Below are 24,027 nucleotides of genomic sequence, written 5' to 3'. Positions count from 1 at the left end.
GCCTTTTATTATATAGGATCTTTGTGCTTGAAAATGACTCTCCCCTCTGAAACAGTTTATAGATGAGAAATCTGAGTTATATAACATGTGATCTGATTTGCCTAAATAATAGCTGGAATCATAACATCTTTCTTGACTTTGAATCCACTTCTCTTTCTAATACCAGTCTTGATGGAGTCTTGTCCTGAAACATCATTCCCGAGTCTGGTGGCCTCGGGCAGCTGAGCTGTTTCTCTCACGAGTTTTAGCCACGGGTTGTGATTAAATCTAGGATCTTCCCTTTCCCACTATCGTTGGACAGTAGTTTTGTCAGATGGATCATAGAGCTGAATGAAGCCTTAGAGACCTACTCATTCAGAACTTTTCAAATGTTATTTTACCAGAGAAAACATTTTTGCAGACAAGACTTATATGGCAGCTTAATGTATAAAGCAGATTTTTTTAAATGTTCTAGTCAAAATTAGTTTTAAGGGATCTGGAGCACTGCCTGCCCCTACCTCCCACCCCTACCACAAGGAAACCACTAGCCGCCTAAGAAGCACCATAATTTAAAAAAACACACAAAACTCCTTGATTGCCTTTGTTTTATAACCAGGTTTTCTTTGAATTCAGGGGAAAGAGAAAAGTATTTTAGGCTATTCTAGGAGAAAAATTCGCTCTCTCAAATATGGCAGAAATAGCTTTGAGGAGTGAATTGCAGGGAGCATGACTCCAGAGGAACCCAGGGGAAGATGCAATATGTGAGGAAACAGGTCCGTATGCTGTTCAAAGCAGGCATTTATCAGTATTAATCAACTGGAGTCTAGTTGACCCACTTTCCTAAGAACTTTCCCAAAGAAAACAGAAGCTGTGAAAATAGACATATTTCTCTGACTATAAATAATGTTAGTGCTGCTTTGAACTACTTCTGTGCAGATGCCTTGTCGGGTCTGCAGCAATGGTTTCTTTCAGCGAATTCTGCAAAATAGCAACTGGTTTGGATAAACTGCCCTTCCCCTGAGAGGGCAGTGTCTCTAAAAGAAGGGACTGCTTTTCCTTTCATCGATTATTTGCAAATCAGCTAGAGCCCCCACAGCCTCCCCAGGATGAGGTTCAGTGAACTGTGATAAGGGAAGTGGAAGCGGGGCCAAAATCAGGCCATCCCACTTCACATGGTTACAGGTCTAAGAACTTGATCCCAAGGCCAGGGTTAGTGGTTACTGATGTTTTTAATGGTTACATTGCCAGGGAGTTCATGTTTTATAATTCCCGGGAACCTGAGATCTCTCCGGTTGATGGCTGATTTCTGAACTCTTTCAATGCTTTTTTCGTCCTGGTCCCTTGACCGAATGTTTAATAGCATTTGCTACTTCCTTGTCTGAAGACTCGTCTTGCCCAGGACCACTTACCAGCTTCGCACACCGGGGCAACTCTCCCTCCGGAAGAAAGGGGGTCTGTGTGCCCGTGGTGCCGATCACCAGCACGTTTCTCTTCAGGTCAATGGAACACTGGTGTCTCCTGAGCATGTCGAGCCCGAGGAGCATGTCCATGGGCTGCTCCTCGAGGATAGAGAAAGAGCATTGTAAGAAATCGCCTTCGATTTGGATCTGAGCTAGATGGACGCGGCCGATAATCCTCTGTGTGCCCACCCCTTTCGCGATCCCCGCCCACCTCCGGTCCACCAGCCGGATGATGTTGCACCTCTCCGCGCAGGCTTGGCTCATGATGGTCATCTGCGCGCCCGAGTCCACAAAGGCCTTCATGGGGTGGCCGTTCACTCTGCAGTTGATATACAGCATGGCCACCTGCCCAAAGCTCTCGGGGGCCTCTTCCATTGCGATGTTCATGTTTTCCTCGATGTTTCGCTGCCGAATTTCTTCTTCGATTCGGGCCTGAGCTTCCAAATCAAATGGGTCGGCAGAGTAGAGGCGAAGCTTCTCCTGCTCTCGCAGGGCCCTCTCTCGTCGCTGCTCCGTCAGAACCTGAGAAAATGTCTCGAGGTTTCCGCTGAGCAGGGCCTCCGCCAAGGGAGGGTTGCGTTCCCGCAGCAGTGACAGGTCGTGGGGGTTGGAGAGCAGCATGCTTCGGATCAGGGCAGGGCTTTCCACGCCGTGAGCTGATGGCATCTCTCCCGAGTCTAAGCCTCGGAACTGCCTGACCGATTGTGCCCGTGGCGGCGGCTGCTGCTGCTGCTGCTGCTGCTGCTGCTGGGGCTGCTGCTGCTGCCGCCGGGCGGTGGAGGTCCCAGGCGTGGCTATCCCAGCGAAATCCACTCGCGGCAGGCTTGATGTCCGTCCCAAAGAAGGGGGCCCCATGTTGTCCTTCTGAAGTAAAACCACCATGTCGCCGTCTCTGAGGCCATAGGAGCCCAGGGAGCAGTAGTCGTCGGTGAGGATTCGCTCCATGTAGATGATCTGCGTCTCCTCGGCGGGGATGCCAGACTCCAGCCCGCAGAGGACACGGAAATTGTGGAGCTCAAACTCAGAGCTGACCTGGAGGGAGAAGGTCACCTCGGAGAGGTCCCTGCGCACACAGTACACGGTGACCAGCATGGCTCGCGCCCAGGAAGGCCATGTGGGCAGAGGGCATCGGTTCACGGGCTGGCTGGAGCTGGCCTCCTTGATGGCTCAGCCTGCGTTTAAGTTCAGTCACCTCTCAGAGAGGCCCCGCCACTCACCAGCCTGGGGGCTGCCTGCCAGCCTCAGTGCCGGCTGCCTGGCCCCCTGGAACCTGGAGGTAGCGTGTTGTGTTCCAACGTTCATTTGAACCTGTGCTCTTTGGAACTAAGAATGTCTGTTCACATAGAAACAAAGTTACTCAGGTCAATGAGGTTCCAAGGCTCGCCCTTCAAAGCCTGTTTAACCGAAGACATTTCAACTTTTCCTGAACAACATATTAATAATCACTGTGTTCATCTGAGAATTGTATTCTTCATACTTTTATTTAACCCCCAAACAGTGAGTCCTTGTTTCCTAGTGGCAAGACTCATGCTATGTGCTTGGTATCAGGCTGGGTATCTGCCCTTGAGAGTCTCACATTCTAGGTAGGGATTGATGGTAAATGGGGAATTGTAATAGGGGGGGGAGGGGGGAGTGCCTTTACAAAGGCACATGCAACATACTAATGAGCAGAACAGAGATGTGTTTCTAAAGAGGAGATAGATGTTCAAGGCCATTGAAGGATGAACATTTTCCATGTGAAAAACGGTGAGAGTCACTCTAGACAAAAAGAATTGCATGAACAAAAGTGAAAATTCATGACAAGGCCTATTACTTCCTGTGATATTTAACTAAGAAGCGAACTATATATATATGATTTTGAATGACAGACTATATGAAGCTGGAAAAAAATTATTCAAACCAATTTATAGTCACATATGAATCCAAGGAACTTAAATATTAATAGGCAAGATTCTCCCTTTAAAAATATAAAAAGGAGGGAATAAAAAGAAAATAAAGAGAAAGGAACTAGAAATGGAAAAGTTTAGAAGCAGGTATTTGTGACTTTTTATTTAATTGATTTAAGGAACAGTTTTGGCTTTTTTTTTTTTTTTTTGCAACATATGGAGGACATGTGACAGCAGGGACAACTACAGGCCCAAAGAGGGAGCTGTTACTAGAACATGAAAATATAAGAAAGACTAAAGCCGACACTGTGAGGAATAAACGTGTTTCTGGAGTAGGATGAACAGGGTGTGTTTGCCCACTGGATGTGGGGAGTGTAAAAGGAGAGTGTGTGTGGATAACGGAGAGGGTCTCCAGAGTAGGAGACTGGTTAGAAATAGGCCATTCACTACCTGGGATGGATGAGTGAGATGAATCTTTGAGGAGACCAATTTGACATCAGTTCTGTGTAAAATGCATCAGAATGCCATACTGGAGGCCAGATATGCCTAGCGCTTGATGCTAGGTGCACGGCGCCCCCAACGCATAGGCACCCCAGAGTGCAGGCTGGCAGAGTAAAGGTACAGATGTCCTTAAGGACAAATAGTGGCTGGGTAGAAATCCTTGTGGGCCCGTTTTTTCCTTTATATTTCACAAAGTATTTTGCCGTAAAAGAGCTCAAGCTTCCCGGGCTTAGTCTTCCCAGGTGTATCTATTTAAGAACTAAAAGATGGTATCCTCTGCCTGGTCTCCCAACCCCCTTATTTCAAGTTTTGTCAGACGTCCTGCACCCTGACTTAGAGGAGGATTTTGCAACAGCCTAAATAATTTTATTTTTGTGGAACCTGTTTGTCATGTGTTTGTCTTCTCATGAAAAGTATGTCTCACTCATTGCTCTAATGATCATACTATTTCTATATTCTTATTCAGTATATTGGAAATGTTGACTGAATACCCACTGTATATGAAGCATGTGTTAAGTTTTAGGAACACACACATGAGTAATATTAATTTTAGGCTGTTTTTCTTCCTTAATAATCACAGAATGTTATTGTTTTTATATCCCTTAAATATCATCTCATCCAGCATCTTCACCTATGAGATGGATCTACATAAAGCCCCCAGGTAGTTATTAACAGACTAGTGATTAGAACTAAGTTGTAATGATGACAGTAAAGCAATCCATCATGAATTAGGCTGTTCTTAATGGGGTTCACAGTCTGAAAGAGGACACATGCACAAGCACACATACAAATTGGGGGGGTGAAAAAATCCACCGCAGAAGCTGGCACACAATGGAGAAAACAATTATATCTGGAGAATAAGTGAAGAAGGTGGGGAGGATTATTGGTCAGAGAAGGGTTCCTTCAAGACTCAGGCATTCGGGGATGATAGGAAGTTCCCAGGTGGGAGTGGGCCAGGGTGGAGAGACAAAGGCTGAGGGGAGGGAGGCCTCTAACTGGAAGGGCAGCCCTTCATGAGATGGAGGACCTGACAAATTTTAGGAGGGAAATCTAGGATTGCGATTTCTCTGTAGAAAGTTATAAACTATTTAGATCTATTTTTCATTATCTGTGGAAATGGATGGCCCTTTAACCCCCAAAATATTAAGTTAATAAATTTCTTCTGTAGTTCTTAACATCCGAAGTAGTTCATCAGAGGTCAGTCGTGGTTTCTGCAGAGTTTAGGAACAACTATCATGTGGGACAGGCCACATGCAAATTACTCTGCTGCAGAACAGATGAGACGCCAGGGAGGCATACATTCCATAGGCCTTTTTCCCCCCAACAACCAGCTTAGACAGTTTGTTTGTTTTTTTAAATCTTAATAAACTAGTGGCCTGGTGTACGAAATTTGTGCATATTAAAAGGGGATTAATTAGAAGAAATAATTTAATATTGCTATTTGCCCTTTCTCTATAATAGAAGTGTCAGAGATGAAAGAAAATTAGTAAAATGTATATGAAAACCTTCCTCCTGTCAGAGTCTGGGGCTCACCACGGGACCCAGACTCAAGTCCCCGCCACATGCACCTCAAAATCGCATGAGACCCAGACCCGGCCGGCCCCCCACATTGGGCTAGATCCAGACCCGGCCAGCCCCACCCTTGTCAAGCCCCGCTGGGCAGGGGGCATAGCCTCAGGTTCCCTGGCCCTGCACCAGGAGGAGGGCGCAGCCTCAGGTCCCCCATCAAGCCCCACTGGGAGGGGGTGCGACCTGAAATCCCCCGACCCAGCACTGGGGGTGCACCTTGAGGTCCCCTGTCAAGCCCTGCTGGGTGGGAGGCATGGCCTGAGGTTCCCTGTCAAAACCTACCTGGTGGGGGGCATGGCCTGAGGCCCCCCAGCCTGGCTCTGGGGCGGAGGGAGCAGCCTGAGGTCCCCTAGCCCAGCACCAGGACAGGAAGCGCACCTTGAGGTCCCCTGTCAAGCCCTGCTGGGTGTGGCAAGGCCTGAGGTTCCCTGTCAAGCCCCATGGGGGCAGGGGAGGGCATAGCCTCAGGTCCCTGCTGATTGCTTGTTAAGGCTCTTTGAGGGAACTTGGCCTCAGCTGTGGGTGCAGCCATCTTTGTGATAGAGTGATGGTCAATTAGCATATTCCCTCTTTATTAGATAGGATTAGGCAAATAATGCTAGGTGGGGATTTTTTAAGTGGATGAAATTATTTTTACATATTTAAAAAATGTTTTCAATTATAGTTTACATTCAATATTATTTTATATTAGTTTCAGATGTATAGCATCATGATTACACAATCATATACTTTACAAAGTGTTCCTCACAATATTTCCAGTACCCAACTGGCACCATCCTATTGAATAAGAGTAATATGCAGATTGACCATCACTCCAACACACAAGATGGCTGCCCCCATGTGGTCAAAGATCCTGCCCCCATGTGGACACAAGATGGCCACCACAAGATGGCCAGCAGGGGAGGGCAGTTGGGAGGGGCCAGGCCTGCAGGGGAGAGCAGTTGGGGGATACCAGGCCTGTAGGGGAGGGTAGTTAGGGGTGACCAGGCCTGCAGGGGAGGGCAGTTAGGGGTGACCAGGCCTGCAGGGGAGGGCAGTTAGGGGCAAACAGGCTGGCAGGGGAGCAGTTAGGCCTCAATCAGGCTGGCAGGGGAGTGGTTAGGGAGTGATCAGGCTGGCAGGCAGAAGCAGTTAGGGGCAATCAGGAAGGCAGGCAGGCGAGCAATTGGGAGCCAGCAGTCCTGGATTGTGAGAGGGATGTCCGACTGCCCGTTTAGGCCCAATCCCAGTGGGCAGTCGGACATCCCTTGAGGGGTCCCAGATTGGAGAGGGTGCAGGCTGGGCTGAGGGACACTCCCCCACCCCCCCATACACAAATTTCATGCACTGGGCCTCTAGTATTATATAGTCATTACATTATTGTTACCTATATTCCCATGCTGTACTCTACATCCCCATGACTAGTTTATAAATACTAGTCTGTATTTCTCAAACATTTTACCTATTTCACCTAGTCCCCTAACCCCCTCTACTCTGGCAACCATCAGTCTGTTCTCTGTATCTATGAGTCTGTTGCTTTTTTGTTCATTCATTTATATTGTTCTTAAAATTCCACAAAAAAGTGAAAACATATGGTATTTGATTTTCCCTGACTGACTTACTTCACTTAGCATAAACCATGCTGTCAAAAATAGTAAATTGTGTTCTTTTTTATGGCCAAGTAATATTCCATTGCATATATGTACCACCACTTTTTTATCCACTTGTCTATTGGTGGACATTCTTTTTTTTTTTTTAATACATTTTATTGATTTTTTACAAAGAGGAAGGTAGAGTGATAGAGAGTTAGAAACATCGTAGAGAGAGAAACATCGATCAGCTGCCTCCTGCACACCCCCTACTGGGGATGTGCCTGCAACCAAGGTACATGCCCTTGACCGGAATCGAACCTGGGACCCTTGAGTCCACAGGCTGACGCTCTATCCACTGAGCCAAACCAGTTAGGGCTTGGTGGACATTCTTTACTTTAGTTGGCATTTTATACAATTTACCCTTTTTGAGAATACATCAAAGAAATCCAAGGGCCTCAAGGTTTGGCCAATTAACTGTCATCACTCTATTGCTCACACAATGTCAGGATTGGCAAAGATCCTTTGTTTTCTCTAGCTCAGCCACCCATCCAGGCTTTTAACCTCTATTGCAAAACAGCCTGGAATCTGAAAAGGTAAACACAGACTCTTGGGGATGTTTAATACTTCTATTTATATATTGTTGGAATCTTTCATTTCACTCAGCACTATTGGTGATTCAACTACTACACTGAATGGCCAGATTATTATGATCTCTGAACGCATAATAATCTGGCCACTCAGTGTATATCCTATATAATAAAAGGCTAATATGCAAATTGTCCCCTAGACCAGGAGTTCGACCAGCAGGCAGGCCAGCCAACCGCCCATGTCCCCTCCACCTGGCTAGGCTGGCCAGACCCCACCCATGCACGAATTCATGCACCAGGCCTCTAATACACACACACACACACACACACACACACACACACACACACACTGAGTGGCCAGATTTTTATGCGTTCAGAGATCATAATAATCTGGCCACTCAGTGTATATACAGGGTTGGGCAAAAGTAGGTTTACAGTTGATTGTATGGAAAATAATATAATAGTTAATAAATAATAATACAAGAATAAATTCTCTGTTTCATGTATTCACAACTGGAAACCTGCTTTTGCCCTACCCTGTATATAATTCTCTTACCTCAAAATTTTAATTAAAAACCTGTTCTGATTATATGACAATTGGAGGGTCATTGGGAATATACTATATAGATACTGCTAAAAGTAAAATGTTCTTATACCATAAATCCATATTGCTTGGGCCACCAAGAAATGGGTAGTCAGAATCATCTAGATGTGCTAATCTAGGCAACTGAAGTTTATTGCAACTTTTCTTGAGGAGCCTTTTGTGAAATATGTTCCCTTACTTTATTCCTTGATAAGTACAATATAACAACATAATTGAATCTTTCTTTGATAAGTGAGACTCCTCCAAGTTCTCAGGGCTATCACTTAGAAAATCAATTCCCATTGTATAGCCTAAATACACAGAAAATAGAAAAGATGACTCTGATTTCACACTGGCCAAGTAAATAACTCCGAAGTTATTTTTGGAATAAATCCACAATAATATCTTTTATAACTTTTCTCTTTATAAAAACTTAATGCAGCAAAAAATCCAGATAATTGATGGTTCTACTGACATTTAAAGTACCATTGCTTGCTTTACAGAGCAAAATAAATGCCTTTTAAAAAAAATAGAGTAGCTGCATAAATGTCTTTATGTAGCATATACAATAATTAAAACCTGTTAAGCAAGTATATTAGCTTGCTGTGTTTGGATTTCTGTCTTATGCGACAGGTATTACTTTTAAAATAAAGTGTAATCAAGACTTATTAAGACAGTTAAATGATCACTTGAGATTTTCAATGCAGCTTAGGAAAGATGCCAAAATCTTAAAGCAGTATACTTCAGTAATCTCCAAGAACAATAGCGTGCATTAGACTAAAATATAAAACTAGAGGTTTGAAAGTCAGCACCTTTATTGCATCTTTTTTATACTTATATTTTACAGATTATATCTTCATTTCATTAAAAGGATTTGCAGGAGATGTTTGCAACATTGGTTATTTTTAATGTTAAATACCTTATCTTATTCAACCTTGAAACTCCAAAGTCCCTAACAGAGGGAATTCATCATGATGTATAACCAGAAATGCTTGAATGATTGGCAAAATAACAGTCAGCCTACACAGTGGATAAGAGTGGCAATGAAAAGGAGGCAATAAAATCCTAGATTTTCATGAGTCCTTTCTCTCCGCTGCCAGGAGGATGCTGCTAAGGTCTGAAACCAGTTTGTATTTATTTTCTATTTGGGTCTACTTTCGTGTGTGGTTTCTATGCTTTTATGCTGTTTGTCCTTCCAGTATAATCATTCCTAGTGGGAAATCAGTGGAGGGCAACATCATTCTTTGGAAGTGTTTTGCTTTGGTTTTATTAATGGCCCAGAAGTATATATATTTGGAAAGTTACAGACTTGTTTAGTATTTACATTGTTAGTTTTCTGCTCTTTGTATATGAACTCAGAAACATGTTAATAATTCCTCCACAGTAAATATTTCATGACCACTTCCTATGAGCAAGTCAGTGGACTAGGGGCTTTGAAGACAGAAGGATGAATAGGAGTCACTTTCCTCCTTCAAAGGACAAGAGATCTACTAGGAGAGATAAGGCTCATGCCCTTTGGATTATTTTACATAATAGAAATTAATATGAAATTAATTTACATAGTAGATATGTGAATAAAATACTGTGCTTGCTTAGAAGAGAAAGTGGTTGTTTGGGTGGGGGAGTGCAGGGAGTGGATAGGACTATGTACAATGCTCATTGAGTTGCGCCTGGAAGAATGATTTGATCATAGCCATAGTAAAATTTTACTTACCTGGGTTTGGAGAAATAATCCTTCCCTTGTGGTATCATACCATTCCCTCAGCTCCCTTCTCCTCATACATACGTTTTACTGTTCATTTTTTTCTTGTAGATCCTATGACCAATGGGTGCTGTAGGGCGATAGGATTGGGGTAGGGAAGGAATAGTAGAGTAGCCTTCATAAAAAGTAATCTTTGCAAACCCAATTCACACAGACACAAGCAGAATGGATGCTCATGTTTCTTTCTGGCACAGAGCCTGACTAGTTGAGTTGAGTCCATCCTGAATTGAACTCTGTGTAGGTCTTTTTCTCAGTTCACCTGCATCTGCTTTAGAGTTACTAAAGATTCCTAAAGACTTGGGCATACATTGCCCATCTGTCTTAGCCTATGGTACTCTCCAGTCTGTGAGATAGAAAGCAAGTAGAGGCTGCATCAGGAATTTCAAAAACTCATTGTGGAACTATTCATATAAATGTATAAAATTTGTGGATATAATTTTAATTTTGTAGAAGGTGCTAATGGAGTTGCACACATATCTATGTTATAATGCAGAACATTTTGAAGGTGACTAGTTTTCATATTATTCACACATTCACCTCTGACACATGAGACTGCTAACTGCAGGGTACAGAGTGATAGCATGCAGTCTACCCAAACAGGAAGGGTCTGATGCCTCTAGCCACTGGCTCTGCCACCCCCAAAGCTAGGTACATGGCAAGTCACTTTATTTATGGTGACACTTTGGGTTAACTGTCTTTGCAACAGGCATGCATTTCAGTTTCCTGACAGGGCAAAGATATAGTAAAAAGGCCTCAAATGAAAAAAAGCCCATTTTGTCACAACAATGTGGTCAATTGGATATTTCCTGAATTATATGCATGATAGGTGATGTTTCTACAACTGTCCTATAAAAGAGAAATTTTCCAGAATGTTGTTTATATAGCTTTCCCCATTCTGAACAGCAGCTGAGTTAACTGATCATGATGGTAATTAGCATGGCTAAAACCCATCTGTCTATAGAATGTAATTGTGTTCCAGCCATGGAAATGAAAAACAAAGCCTGATAAACAAAAGCTTCATTTAAAAAAAAGAGATAGAGAAATCAATTCATCTTTTACTTTTTTTTTTCAGAAACATTAAATTTAGCAGTCTAGATGCAATGAGAATTTTTTTTAGACCATTGCATTGACATTAGGTCCAGAGCATTTTCCTTTGTATTATTGGAATGGTTTGGGAGTGTTATTGTCTCAGTGGGCTGTCTCTCTATTCTGAGAGACATGAGTGTTATTGTCTCCAGTGCTTGTCACTGTTCCATTATTATTTCCATTTCACTCTATATATTCTATTTTATTCAACTCATAAAATGTGCTTAACTGTTTCTATGTCCCTACTCACTCACGTATTGGTCAGTTATTTCAGTGCACTTATTCACAGAATGTAAGTAGTCCCTCTTTGGAGGCCTCCAGAGGACAAGAACTAATCAGAGTAACCACACACTATGTGTCTCAAAATCAGAGACTCACCTTCTGATTTATCATTGATCCTTTTCTTTACAAACTGTAAATGAAATGGAACAGAAATATCTGGGCAATGCTAACAAAACTGTTTTTGAGTCTTTTATATTTTTTTTGTATTTCCTTATTTTTCTTTAAAACACTTAATTTTGAATGAAGACTTGATTTTATTTTGTTTTATGTTCTTACTAAATCATAGAGTTGAGGTGGGCTCTTTGTGCCTGTGACTAAGAGACATTAGACCAAATGTTCCAAGGGTAACTTGTAAATTACTACTTATGCAACATGAAAATCTACTGGCATTGGATTGGCATCAAGAAGGGGAGCCCCACTCCAGTCATGGTTTCTGATATTAAAACTGAGCTCTCAGACTATTTCTTTATAGGAAAGTTTAAAGCAAACAGGATCATCAGCTCTGGAATTTGCAGCAAGCCAACTTGGAAAAACAATGTAAACAAACATTGACAACTTCAAGTAGGAGATATAATTTGTGTTTGCTGGGATGAATATTTAGCAACTTTAGTGGTTAGCCTCAGGTGTCCACCTTCCCTTTTATAGCCCGAGTAAGATCAATCCTTTATGGTATTGAATTTTTCATCTAAAATAATTAGGATGATCCTAGATAGAAAGATACCTCATTTAGAGAAAAAAATCATGCTGTGCTTTTAATAAAACAGACTCTAAAATGAATGACATCACTTCTTACAAAGAAGACTGTGTGTTCTGTTCCTTGAAACTATTCACTCAAGCTGCTGCTGTGGTTGTCAAAAGAATATCAACAAAACACAGACATCTTCAAAAACTAATATCAAACATTTAATCAAGATATGTTACTCTGTCCTTATGTAAAACAACAATATTCTATATCTGCAGTTCTGGATAAAGTCACACACACACACACACACACACACACACACACACACACACAAGAACTTGATATTATACAAAGATCGGTAAGATAGAAAGCCTGCTGTATCTTTGAAGTCATGAAAGTAGGGTTATACTTCCCTGAATTTGTCATTTATTATCTGAATGTCCTTGGACAAAGCAATAATTTTGTTTAGTTTCATTTTTTATGTAAAATGGGGGTGACAGCAATCTCTTTTCCATAGGGTTTTAGTATTGATGGATAATTTAATTTTTTCTTATAAATGGAAAAGCACTATACAGAAGTAAATTATTAGTTACCTCATATAAATACAAACAATAATTAGCAAACTGGAAAAGTAAGAAGAGAGGAAGGAAATTATAAATTCTGAAGGAAATATATAGATTAATTTTAACCCCTTATTAATTTTAATTGGGTGTTGTTGTGCTTTTGAGCTATTCCTACTCCCTTCAAGCTTTTATTTTGGGTTGCCCAAAACAGTAGCAAAACTTGATCATCAAATCTGTTTCAAAACTAGGAAGTATCCTTCAAAACTGGAATCTCTTAATAGTGCATTATGTCAACAATTTATTCATGTCATTTTTTAAAAATGTATTGATTTTAGAGAGAGACAGAGAGAGAAACATCAATTTGTGTGTTCTATTTATTTATGAGTTCATTGGTTGCTTCTTGTTTGTTCCCTGACAGGAGATCAAACCCACAACCTTGGGCCGATGCTCTAACCAATGGACTACCTGGCCAGGGCTCATGTCATTTTTAATTGTAATAGTCTGCAAGGTGTTTTTGTTGATTAAAGAAAGTAGACAACAAGGTCCCTTGAGTGCAGGAGGCAACCAATTGATGTGAGAGACATATTGATGTCTCTCTCTCTCTGTCTCTTCATCCTCCCTTTCACTTTCTCTAAAAATATCCTTAAGTGAGGATTAACAAAAAAATAGATAGTATTGCTTATATTACATTCAACCAAACTGTTGAGGTTGACACCAAGAATATAAGTATCATCTTTCTCATAAATTATTATTTAGAATCACTCCTGTGGACAATTATGTCTTAGATGGAACAATGGGAGTGCCTCATTTTAAGGGACTCTTTCTTCAAAGGCCTTTTTGTTTACTTTATTAACCAAACCCTGAAAGCAACTACAGGGCTGAGGAAATGAAACACTCAGAGTAGATGCCCCAAGTCATTTGGACTGGACAGTGTAACCATGAGGCCCTGCGGTTAGCCAATGTCGGGACTTCTCAGCACATTCAGCAGCAGCCATCTAAAAGTCCCTTTAAAGATATGCTATTTTGCCAGAGGTCATTGATCCATGTGGCCCTGGGACAATAGATGCAATCTCTTAGAGAAGGACTTCAAGAGATCTTGATGGTGCACCTTATTAGTTTAAAAAAAGCCAACTTTGATCTCACTCTTAATATGTGTGTATTTATAAACTATACATAGTACTGTATCCTATCTAATAAAAGAGTAAAATGCAAATTGACTGTACCTCTGTTACACCCACAAGCCATACCCACCAGTCAATCAGGAGAGAGTATGCAAATTAACCCAACCAAGATGGCTGCGGCCACGGAGAGAGCAGGAGGCTTGAGTTGCCCCAGGTGATGGAGGAAGCCAAGTTTCCGCAGCGCTGGCCTGCCTTGGCCTCCACTGAAGGCTACAAAGTTTCAATTATAGAAGATAAATAAATCCCAACAAAAATGGCTGCGGCCGTGGAGCAAGCAGGAGGCTTGGCTCTGCTGAAGGCTACAAAGTTTCAATTGTAGAAGATAAATAAATCCCAGATACCAGGGCCTCTGCTTGGGTCGCCAGGGGGTGTGGCCGGCCTGCAAACCACCACAGGCCCCTCGCCCAGGCCACCCCACACCCCAAGGGAACCCCCACCCTGATCCAGGACACGCTTCAGGGCAAACCAGCTGGCCCCCACTCATGCACCAGGCCTCTATCCTATCTAATAAAAGAGTAATATGCAAATTGACCATCACTCCAGCACACAAGATGGCTGCCCCCATGTGGTCAAAGATGGCTGCCCCCATGTGGACACAAGATGGCAGCCACAAGATGGCCTGCAGGGGAGGGCAGTTGGGAGGGACCAGGCCTGCAAGGGAGGGCAGTTGTGGGCAATCAGGCCAGCAGGGGAGGGCAGTTGGGGGTGATCAAGCCTGCAGGGGAGGGCAGTTAGGGGTGACCAGGCTGGCAGAGGAGGGAAGTTGGGGGCAACCGGTCCTGCAGGGAAGGACAGTTGGGGAGACCCAGGTCTACAGGGGAGGGCAGTTAGGGGCAAACAGGCTGGCAGGGGAGCAGTTAGGCATCAATCAGGCTGGCAGGGGAGTGGTTAGGGGGTGATCAGGTTGGCAGGCAGAAGCAGTTAGGGGCAATCAGGAAGGCAGGCAGGCAAGCAGTTGGGAGCCAGCAGTCCTGGATTGTGAGAGGGATGTCCGACGGGCTGTTTAGGCCCGATCCTAGTAGGATCGGGCCTAAACAGCCCATCGGACATCCCTCATGGGGTCCCAGATTGGAGAGAGTGCAGGCTGGGCTGAGGGACACCCCCCATGCGGAAATTTTGTGCACCGAGCCTCTAGTAACATTATCCTATCTAATAAAAGAGTAATATGCAAATTAACTATCACTCTGCTACACCCACAAGCCACGCCCACAAACCACGCCCACAAGCCAATCAGGAGTGAATATGCAAATAGACCCAATCAAGATGGCTACGGCCACAGAGAGCAGGAGGGAAGCTTGGGTTTTCCCAGCCATGGAGGAAGCCAAGCTTTCCGCCTGCCCTTGCCGGCCTAGGCCTCCACTCAAGGCTACAAAGTTTCAATGATAGAAGATACATAAATCCAAACAGAAATGGCAGTAGCCACAAAGCTGGAAAGAGCAGGAGGCTAGGGTTGCCCCCGGCGATGGAGGAACCCAAGCTTTCCGCACACCCTGGCCAGCCCAGGCCTCACTTAAGGCTACAAAGTTTCAATTATAGAAGATACATAAATCCAAAAAAAAAATGGCTGCCGCCATGGAGCAAGCAGAAGGCTTGGCTCCACTCCAGGCTACAAAGTTTCAATTGTAGAAGATAAATAAACCCCAGATACCAGGGCCTCCGCTTGGATCACCAGGGAGCGTGGCCGCCTGCAAACCACCACAGGCCCCTTGCCCAGGCCACCCCATGCCCCAAGGGAACCCCCACCCTGATCTGGGACACCCTTCAGGGCAAACCAGCTGGCCCCACCCATGCACCAGGCCTCTACCCTATCTAATAAAAGAGTAATATGCAGATTGACCATCACTCCAAAACACAAGATGGCTGCCCCCATGTGGTCAAAGATCCTGCCCCCATGTGGACAAAAGATGGCCACCACAAGATGGCCAGCAGGGGAGGGCAGTTGGGAGGGACCAGGCCTGCAAGGGAGGGAAGTTGTGGGTGATCAAGCCAGCAGGGGAGGGCAGTTAGGGCTGACCAAGCCAGCAGATGAGGGAAGTTGAGGGCACGCAGGCATGCAGGGAAAGGCAATTGGGAGGGACCCAGGCTTGCAGGGGAGAGCAGTTGGGGGGGCCCAGTCCTGCAGGGGAGGGCAGTTGGGGGAGACCCAGGCCTGCAGAGGAGGGCAGTTGGGGGCAACCAGGCTGGCAGGGGAGGGCAGGTAGGGGTGACCAGGCCGGCAGAGGAGGGCAGTTAGGGGTGACCAGGCCTGGAGAGGAGGGCAGTTGGGGGCAAACAGGCTGGCAGGGGAGCAGTTAGACATCAATCAGGCTGGCAGGGGAGTGGTTAGGGGGTGATCAGGCTGGCAGGCAGAAGTGGTTAGGGGCAATCAGGAAGGCAGGCAGTCGAGCAGTTGGGAGCCAGCAGTCCTGGATTGTGAGAGGGATGTCTGACTGCCTGTTTAGGCCTGATCCCACCAGGATCGGGTCTAAACAGGCAGTCAGACAGCCCTCGAGGGGTCCCAGATTGGAGAGGGTACAGGCTGGGCTGAGGGACACCCTCCCCCGTGCATGAATTTTATGCACTGGGCCTCTAGTCTATACTAAAAAAAGGGTAATATGCTAATTACACTGGGAGACCTTCCAGACGTTCTTCTGGACAAAGCCTTGGTGGCGGATCTGAGGTAGAGGCGGTTAGAGGCCAAGAGGGGAGGGAAGTTTTGGGTGAGCAGACCAGCAGGGGTCCAGTTGGGGGTGAGCAGCCCATCAGTGGGGGTCAGTTGAGGGTGATCAGGACAGCAGGGGGGGCAGTTTGGAGTGAGCAGGCCAACGGGGGGCAGTTGGGGGTGAGCAGACCAGCAGGGGGGCCAGTTGGGGGTGAGCAGGCTGTCAGTGGGGGTCTGTTGAGGGTGATCAGGACAGCAGGGGGTGGGCAGTTTGGAGTGAGCAGGCCAACATGGGGGCAGTTGGCGGCAAGCAGGCTGTTGGGGAGGGAAGGAGAAGGCGAGCAGGCCAGCAGGGGGGGCAGTTGGGGGTGAGCACACTAGCATGGGGGGGGCAGTTGGTGGTGAGCAGGCCTGCAGGCAGAGTGGTTAGGGGCAATCAGGCAGGCAGATAGGTGAGCGGTTAGGAGCCAGCAGTCCCAGATTGCGAGAGGGATGTCCAACTGCCAGTTTAGGCCCAATCCCTGTAAACCAGCAGTAGGACATCATTTGAGGGGTCCCAGATTGGAGAGGGTGCAGGCCAGGTTGAGGGACACTCCCCCCCTATGCACGAATTTTGTGCACCAGGCCACTAGTATATAATAAAATGTATCAGGCAGACAGGTTGACATGAATATTGAGGGCATGGACTTTGGGTATGTTGAGGTTCAGTCCCCTGCTTTGACACTTAGAGTTCTGTGCATACATTTCTTTACATTTCAAAGGCTCCTGTGTTGACGTACTGTGGACTCCTGAGAAATCCACCTGACATTGATTCAGGGCTTATTTTCAAATGTTGATCATGTTGTGATACTTGGTTAAGGCTTATTCTATATTCTGCCCATGACTTCCTGGGATCACTTCTTCAGTAGAGCTTATACAGGCTTGACACTTATGTGTGCAAATAGGTCATTTGTATGCACACTTTTGACAGCAGCCTTATGAGCCTCTGTCATTGTTTTCACATTATTAGCAAACATTAGAGAGACAGTGACTTAGGTCTCAGTTATTTGTATGCCATTCAGTCAATTTATGGAGATTCTTTGAAGAAAAGTCTATTCTCTGACCAATTTGTTTTACATGTGAAATACAGGTAGACTAGTAGCATGATAAGTAATGAGCAAGTGTTGTTTAATTTCTTTTTTTTCATCATATCATCATCATGTTCAAATGTATTCTTAAGCTTATACTTGGAGATACTAATCCTTTTGATTTACTTATTTTTCATCAAAACTTTTAGTCCAATGTGAAAATATATTGACACTAAATGTCAACGGATGTATCTTTTGAGAACTTTTTGTTCTGGGGGTCCCAACGGAAAGCAACCCTTCACTCCTGTGGTTTTTCTCTCAGTGACTTAGTTAATGCTGCACAATGACACATATGGTTATGTTTATAAGAAGCTGTCAAAAGCAGCAGTGTTGTAAAAGTGTTTCACATCGTATTAACACTAGTCAAAGTGTCCAAGTTTGTACACCTTTTTTTCTTAGGTTAGCAATATATATATATTACTCTAAGATACATATATTACACTAATAAAAGAGAAACATGCAAATTGACCGTACCTCCGCTACGCCCATGAGCCACGCTCACCAGCCAATCAGGAGCGAGTATGCAAATTAACCCAACCAAGATGGCTGTGGTCACAGAGTGAGCAGGAGGCTTGGGTTTCCCCAGCGATGGAGGAAGCCAAGCTTCCTGGCCTGCCCTGGCCTCCGCTCAAGGCTACAAAGTTTCAATTATAGAAGATAAATAAATCCCAGATACCAGGGCCTCCACTGGGGTTGCTGGGGGGCATGGCCAGCTTGCAAACCACCACAGGCCCCTCGCCCAGGCCGCCCCATGCCCCAAGGGAACCCCCACCCTGATCCAGGACACCCTTCAGGGTAAACCAGCCGGCCCCCACCCGTGCACCAGGCCTCTATCCTATCTAATAAAAGGGTAATATGCAAATTGACCATCACTCCAACACACAAGATGGCTGCCCCTATGTGGTCAAAGATGGCTGCCCCAGGTGGACACAAGATGGCAGCCACAAGATGGCCAGCAGGGGAGGGCAGTTGGGAGGGACCAGGCCTGCAAGGGAGGGCAGTTGGGGGTGATCAAGCCTGCAGGGGAGGGCAGTTAGGGGTGACCAGGCCTGCAGGGGAGGGCAGTCAGACATCCCTCGAGGGGTCCTAGATTGGAGAGGGTGCAGGCTGGGCTGAGGGACACACCCCCATGCACGAATTTCATGCACCAGGCCTCTAATATATATATATGCACTAAGTGTCCCTCCCACCGTCTGACTGGTCGCTATGATGCGCAATGACCATGCAGGAGCTGCCGAGCTGCAGTGACCTGGCAGCTGTGGTTCTGGGATGACACACTCTGAAACCAGAGATAAGGGAGTCTTAGTCCTCGCGGGGCTGCACGATTCCACCTTTGGCCATGGGTTATATTGTTGCTGGGTCACTGTCGCCCCGAATCTGGTTTACTTCACACTTGCATTTGGGTTCCACACCCTGTACGACAGCAACTTTGCAGAGTGCCCTCTCACATTCTGGGACCCCTTGGGGGATGTTGGAGAGCTGGTTTTGGCCCAATTCCTGCAGGCCAGGCTGAGGGACCCCACCTGCAGGAGGGAACCTGTTCACTCCACAGACGCCAGGAGGGACTACAGAAGGTTGGCTCCAGGGCATGTCCAGCCCCTCTCATCCAGTCCCTCCCTGCCAGCCACCTTCTAATTAATTTCCTTTCAATATGCACAAATTTGTGCAGTGGCACACTAGTGTTTATATATTAAAACATGGCTAATGTTAGAGACACAGATTTGACTTTTAGGTGTAAGAGGTAAATCCTTTCTAGGAAAATGTCTGCAGTAAATGTGTAGGTTATAATGGGCATTTTGCCAATCTATAAACTTCCATTTGAGAGTTTATAGTGGCTATAATACTAGTTGGAAGAGAAATGCTGAGCACCTCTGTTTACTTAATGTTTACTGAGATTGTATTTAATTAATCTTTATTCTCTGGCTACTTAATATTTTTCATGGATAAGGTATGTGACATTTCTTAACAGTGATAAGAAATGTCACATACCTAAATGTCTTTACATGATATTAAGACTAGACATTAGAAGAAATTATGAAATTTACTAAGAAAGAATCAATAGCATGTCTCTTTATGAAAAACATTATTGATAAAATAATAGTCAATTCCATCTTTTATTCCTTGTACTCAAAATCAACACTTCTTAAATGCTGCCAAGTAGTTAGGTGCATTTCTAGAATGATTACATAAGTATGCTTTTGGTGAATTGTGTGAGATGGAAGTAGCTTTGCCTTACTAATTTCAAAAGAGTGATTGAATCATTTGAGATCAAGAGCTCCCTGAATAGCAGAATGGCTGACATTCTATTTGAAATGCATTGGAGCAAAGAAGTTTATAGTTTTGAAAGATATAAATACACCACCACTCAGAATATATTTTTGTTGCTTATCTTGCAGCTGTTATTGACTAGAGATTCTAGTTATTTAATTATAACTTATTCCAGAATATATTCAAGGTCATAGTTGAGATAGATTTTTAATTACATACAAAGCTATACAAAGTGGAACATTTTACCCTGGGGAGCCCCCCCAGTAGGGCTGTAGCTGCTTTATTAAGTGAGCTGCTGCAGGTTTTACTATGGTTAATAAATCAAAGGTTTGTGTATCTGTTTTGTTCCTTTGGGCAATCATTGTTCCATAGTTTTCATTTTCTACTAGCTGGAAGTACAAACCAATAAACCTTTCAGCAAATAAAAACAGTTTTGCATTTTATATAGTTACTAGAGGCCTGGTGCACACATTCGTGCACAGGTGGGGTCCCTCGGCCTGGCCAGTGATCTGGGCTGATCAATTTGTGGGGTGCGGTGCCTGGGGGAGGGACCGCATGAGGTTGGTCCCAGAAGCAAGCTAAGGCACAGCTGATTCTGCGAGGAATCGGGCTCCTCCTCCCTCCTGTCAGGGTCTGGGGTGCGAGTGAACCAGATTCAGAGCAGCAGCAAGGTCTGGGTCAGTGCACATCATAGCTACCTGCCTGTGGTCCAGTGGTTCCAGTTGTTCTGTCATTTAGTTGTAAGGTCACTTAGGCTTTTATATATATATAGACTAGTGGCTTGGTGCATGAAACTCGTGCACGGGGGCAGGGTATCCCTCAGCCCAGCCTGCACCGTCTCCAATCTGGGACCACTCAGGGGATGTCTGACTGCTGGTTTAACTGGCAGTTGGACATCCCTCTCGCAATCCGGGACTGCTGGATCCTAACTACTCACCTGCCTGCCTGCCTGATCACCCCTAACCACTCTGCCTGCCAGCCTGTTTGCCTCCAACTGCCCCCCTTCTGGCCTGATCACCCTTAACTGCCCCCCCCTGCAAGCCTGATTGCCCCCAACTGCCCCCTCTGCTGGCCTGCTTGCCCCCAACTGCCCCCCTGACAGCCTGCTTGCCCCTAACTGCCCCCCGCCAACCTGCTCACACTCAACTGCCCCCCTGCCAGCCTGCTCGCTCCCAACTGCCCCCCTGCCAGCCTGATTGCCCCAACTGCTCCCTCCACCAGTCTGCTTGCCCCCAACTGCCCCCCTGCCAACCTGCTTGCACTCAACTGACCCCCCTTGCCAGCCTGCTCACCCCCAACTGCCCCTCCCCTGCCGGCCTGATCACCCCTAACCGCCTCTGCCTCCACCCTGCTACCATGGCTCTGTCTGGAAGGACATCCGACAGGTCTCCCGGAAGGTCTCTCAGTCTAATTAGCATATTACCCTTTTATTAGTATAAATTATTCAAATCCAGGAAACTTTGACATCTATAAAAATGGCCTATAAGTTTAGTGTGTGTGAACATACTGTAACTAAATATTTGTTAAGGTTCAGATATAAACACTAAATTTTGGCTTAACATTGTAAAACCAGAAACCAAGATATAATATTGTTTCACTTTTATTTTCGTGAAGTTTAAGGTCAGATTTTTTCTTCCTCATAATGTGTTTGGCACCAATTATTTTGGAAATTGGCCTAAGAAATTGGAGGAGTAAAAACTGTTTTTTATTAGTATTACTCAAAGTGCATATTGCTGTACTATCACACTGAATAATAATCAGGCAAACATTATTCTATAAGCAGTCCTATTGGTCCAGTCTATTCACCAAAGCTGCATAATTTAATGCAGCTGTCACTCTATGTTCTTGAGTCCAAATATCAATCTTGAACATTATCCTGATGGTATGCATTAAGTTAGAACTTGGAAGGAAAATACAAAGAGTAGTATGAAATCAGTTGAGTCCACACTGTAGATCAATAACTCAGTTTTTACTTTAACATAATTATTTTAAGAAAGCAAACTGATGAGTGTAACTTTATATATGTCAGCATACATGTATTCTAATATTAGGTTAAAATTCCTCCTCTTTAGGAAATGGTTAAAGACTGTTATATCCCTGTTTAAAACATTCTTCTTTCATTGACAAATTTATGGTATTTGTGCATCACATTCTGTTTTTGTTCTTTGCTATACTAACTGGGAAATTTCTTTCCCAGAAATTGTATTAAAATACAATGAATTTAATACCTTTATTAAATTGGCATTAATGTTCCCATCCATTTGAAATGATTCTATTCTTAGTACAGACTCATGCAGGGAATCTATACTTTTACTATGGGTAATATGCTAATTAGACTAGATAGACCAGACGTCTTCCGGACGTAGTTCTGGATGGCTTTCCAGACAAAGCCGTGGCAGCTGCGAAGGCCGAGGGCACGCAGCCACGGTGGCCGAAGGTGACAGCAGCAGCTGGGTGATGGGGGCGGCCCCTTCACCTGATCGGCCTGGTCGCCTGCCACAGAGGGAGGCCGGACTAAGCTGTCAGTAGGACATCCCCTGAGGGCTCCTGGACTGTGAGAGGGGGCAGTCTGGGCTGAGGAACCCCCCCACCTCCGGGCCTCTAGTAATATAATATTAGGACATATATGAAACTTGGCATTTATGTTTGGGCATAAGAAAAATGGACTAGAAAGTATGACTGTATCCTAAATATATCCACTGTAAAATATATCCATTTCCCTAGATCTAAATAGAAAAATATGTTTTCCATTGCCTTTTTCAACATATTCTAGAAACTTTTACTGTGTCCCTAATGTATACAAGGTACCTATCAAAACATAGCTGTGATCTAATAAAATAATTCATTTATTAATACTTATCTGCCTTGTCTAACATATTTTCTTATCTTGTTAAATTGGAACATTTTTTCATTTTTATTTTCATTTAGTAGCTATCAATAAATTATTTGTAATATCTTTGGGAGATTAAATCAATAAAGTCAGATCAGATATGGGTTTACTAGTGGCCTGGTGCATGGATTCATGCACATTGAAAGAAATGAATTAGAAGAAATATTTTAATATTGCTATTTGCCCTTTCTCTATAATAGAAGTGTCAGAGATGAAAGAAAATTAGTAAAATATATATGAAAATAATATATAAATTGATTAATAAATAAATAATAACATGATATAACAACAACAAAGACATAATGTAAAAACAACAAAAACATGATATAAAAACAACATTGATAAAAATAATGACTGCCCTAGCTGGTTTGGCTCAGTGGATAGAGCATCAGCCTGCAGACTGAAGGGTCCCAGGTTTGATTCCGGTCAAGGGCACATGCCTGGGTTGCAGGCTTGATCCCCAGTGGGGAGTGTGCAGGAGGCAGCTAATCAATGATTTGCTCTCATTGATGTTTCTAACTCTCTTTCCCTCTTCCTTCCTCTCTAAAATCAATAAAGATATATTAAAAAAAAAACAACAATGACTGATAAATTGATTAAACTTATCCTAATATCTCCCTGTATACCACATTAAGAGTAACACAGACAACAGGTGGGTGAGGGCACGAGTGGGGGGGGGTGGGGGGAAAATGGGAAAATGAGGACACATATTTAATACTTTAACCAGTAAAGAAAAAATTATAAAAATAGAAAAAAAGGGTAAAAACACTTTCAGAGTGCTTGACTAATTTCCCTTGTGATGAAGTATTTACAACTTTAACTTTAATGTCACACGCTCTTTGAACTCGAGAGAAAGCAACATGTAACTGACCATGTTCAAAATGGGTTCAGGTAGGACTATTCCCACTCTGTCTGGAGTTTGTCCTTGTGATTTATTAATAGTCATTGCAAATGCTGGCATCACGGGAAACTGTCTTTGAATTAATTTACATGGGAGGCCAGTGTCAGACAGGGACAAATATCACGCATGCATGAGTCAATATTTATTTTTAAATTGCCAGTGCATGTCATATGTATCAGCTGGCCAGTCGGTTGGACCGTCAGATGGTTGGACGGACAAATGGTCTGTCACTTAGCCTTTTATATCTATATATATAAAACTCTAATATTCAAATAGACCGAACGGTAGAACAACCAAACAACTGGTCGCTATGACATGTGCTGACCACCAGGGGGCATGCGCATAACATGGTGGGCATCGGCCGTGGCAGGATTGCGGAGCAGGTATGCAGGGGCACCAGACCAAGGCAGGGGGCCAGTCACTGTCATCGGGGTGAGCCTCTGGTGGTTAATGAAAATTCTTTGCTCCTTGTGTGCCACAGTCCCATCCAGCACTCGCATCTGCTGCT

At 44.2% G+C, this 24,027-nt stretch overlaps 2 protein-coding genes across 3 annotated transcripts in view; one reads left to right on the top strand and one right to left on the bottom strand.

Moving 5' to 3' along the window:
* Window positions 1-24,027, top strand: part of PDGFD (platelet derived growth factor D) — a 279,623-nt gene that overhangs the window by 128,699 nt on the left and 126,897 nt on the right. The gene's annotated exons all lie outside the window — the stretch shown is intronic.
* Window positions 1,296-2,564, bottom strand: DDI1 (DNA damage inducible 1 homolog 1; the record flags this gene model as incomplete). The annotated part of the gene is made up of 1 exon (XM_080641017.1): window positions 1,296-2,564. Exon 1 carries the CDS (start codon window positions 2,529-2,531, stop codon window positions 1,296-1,298), a length of 1,236 nt encoding a protein of 411 aa, XP_080497143.1. The 5' UTR covers window positions 2,532-2,564.

This window comes from Plecotus auritus (genome assembly GCF_963455305.1).
Source record: "Plecotus auritus genome assembly, chromosome: 9".
NCBI lineage: Eukaryota > Metazoa > Chordata > Mammalia > Chiroptera > Vespertilionidae > Plecotus > Plecotus auritus.
This window is presented reverse-complemented; position numbering and strand designations above follow the sequence as displayed.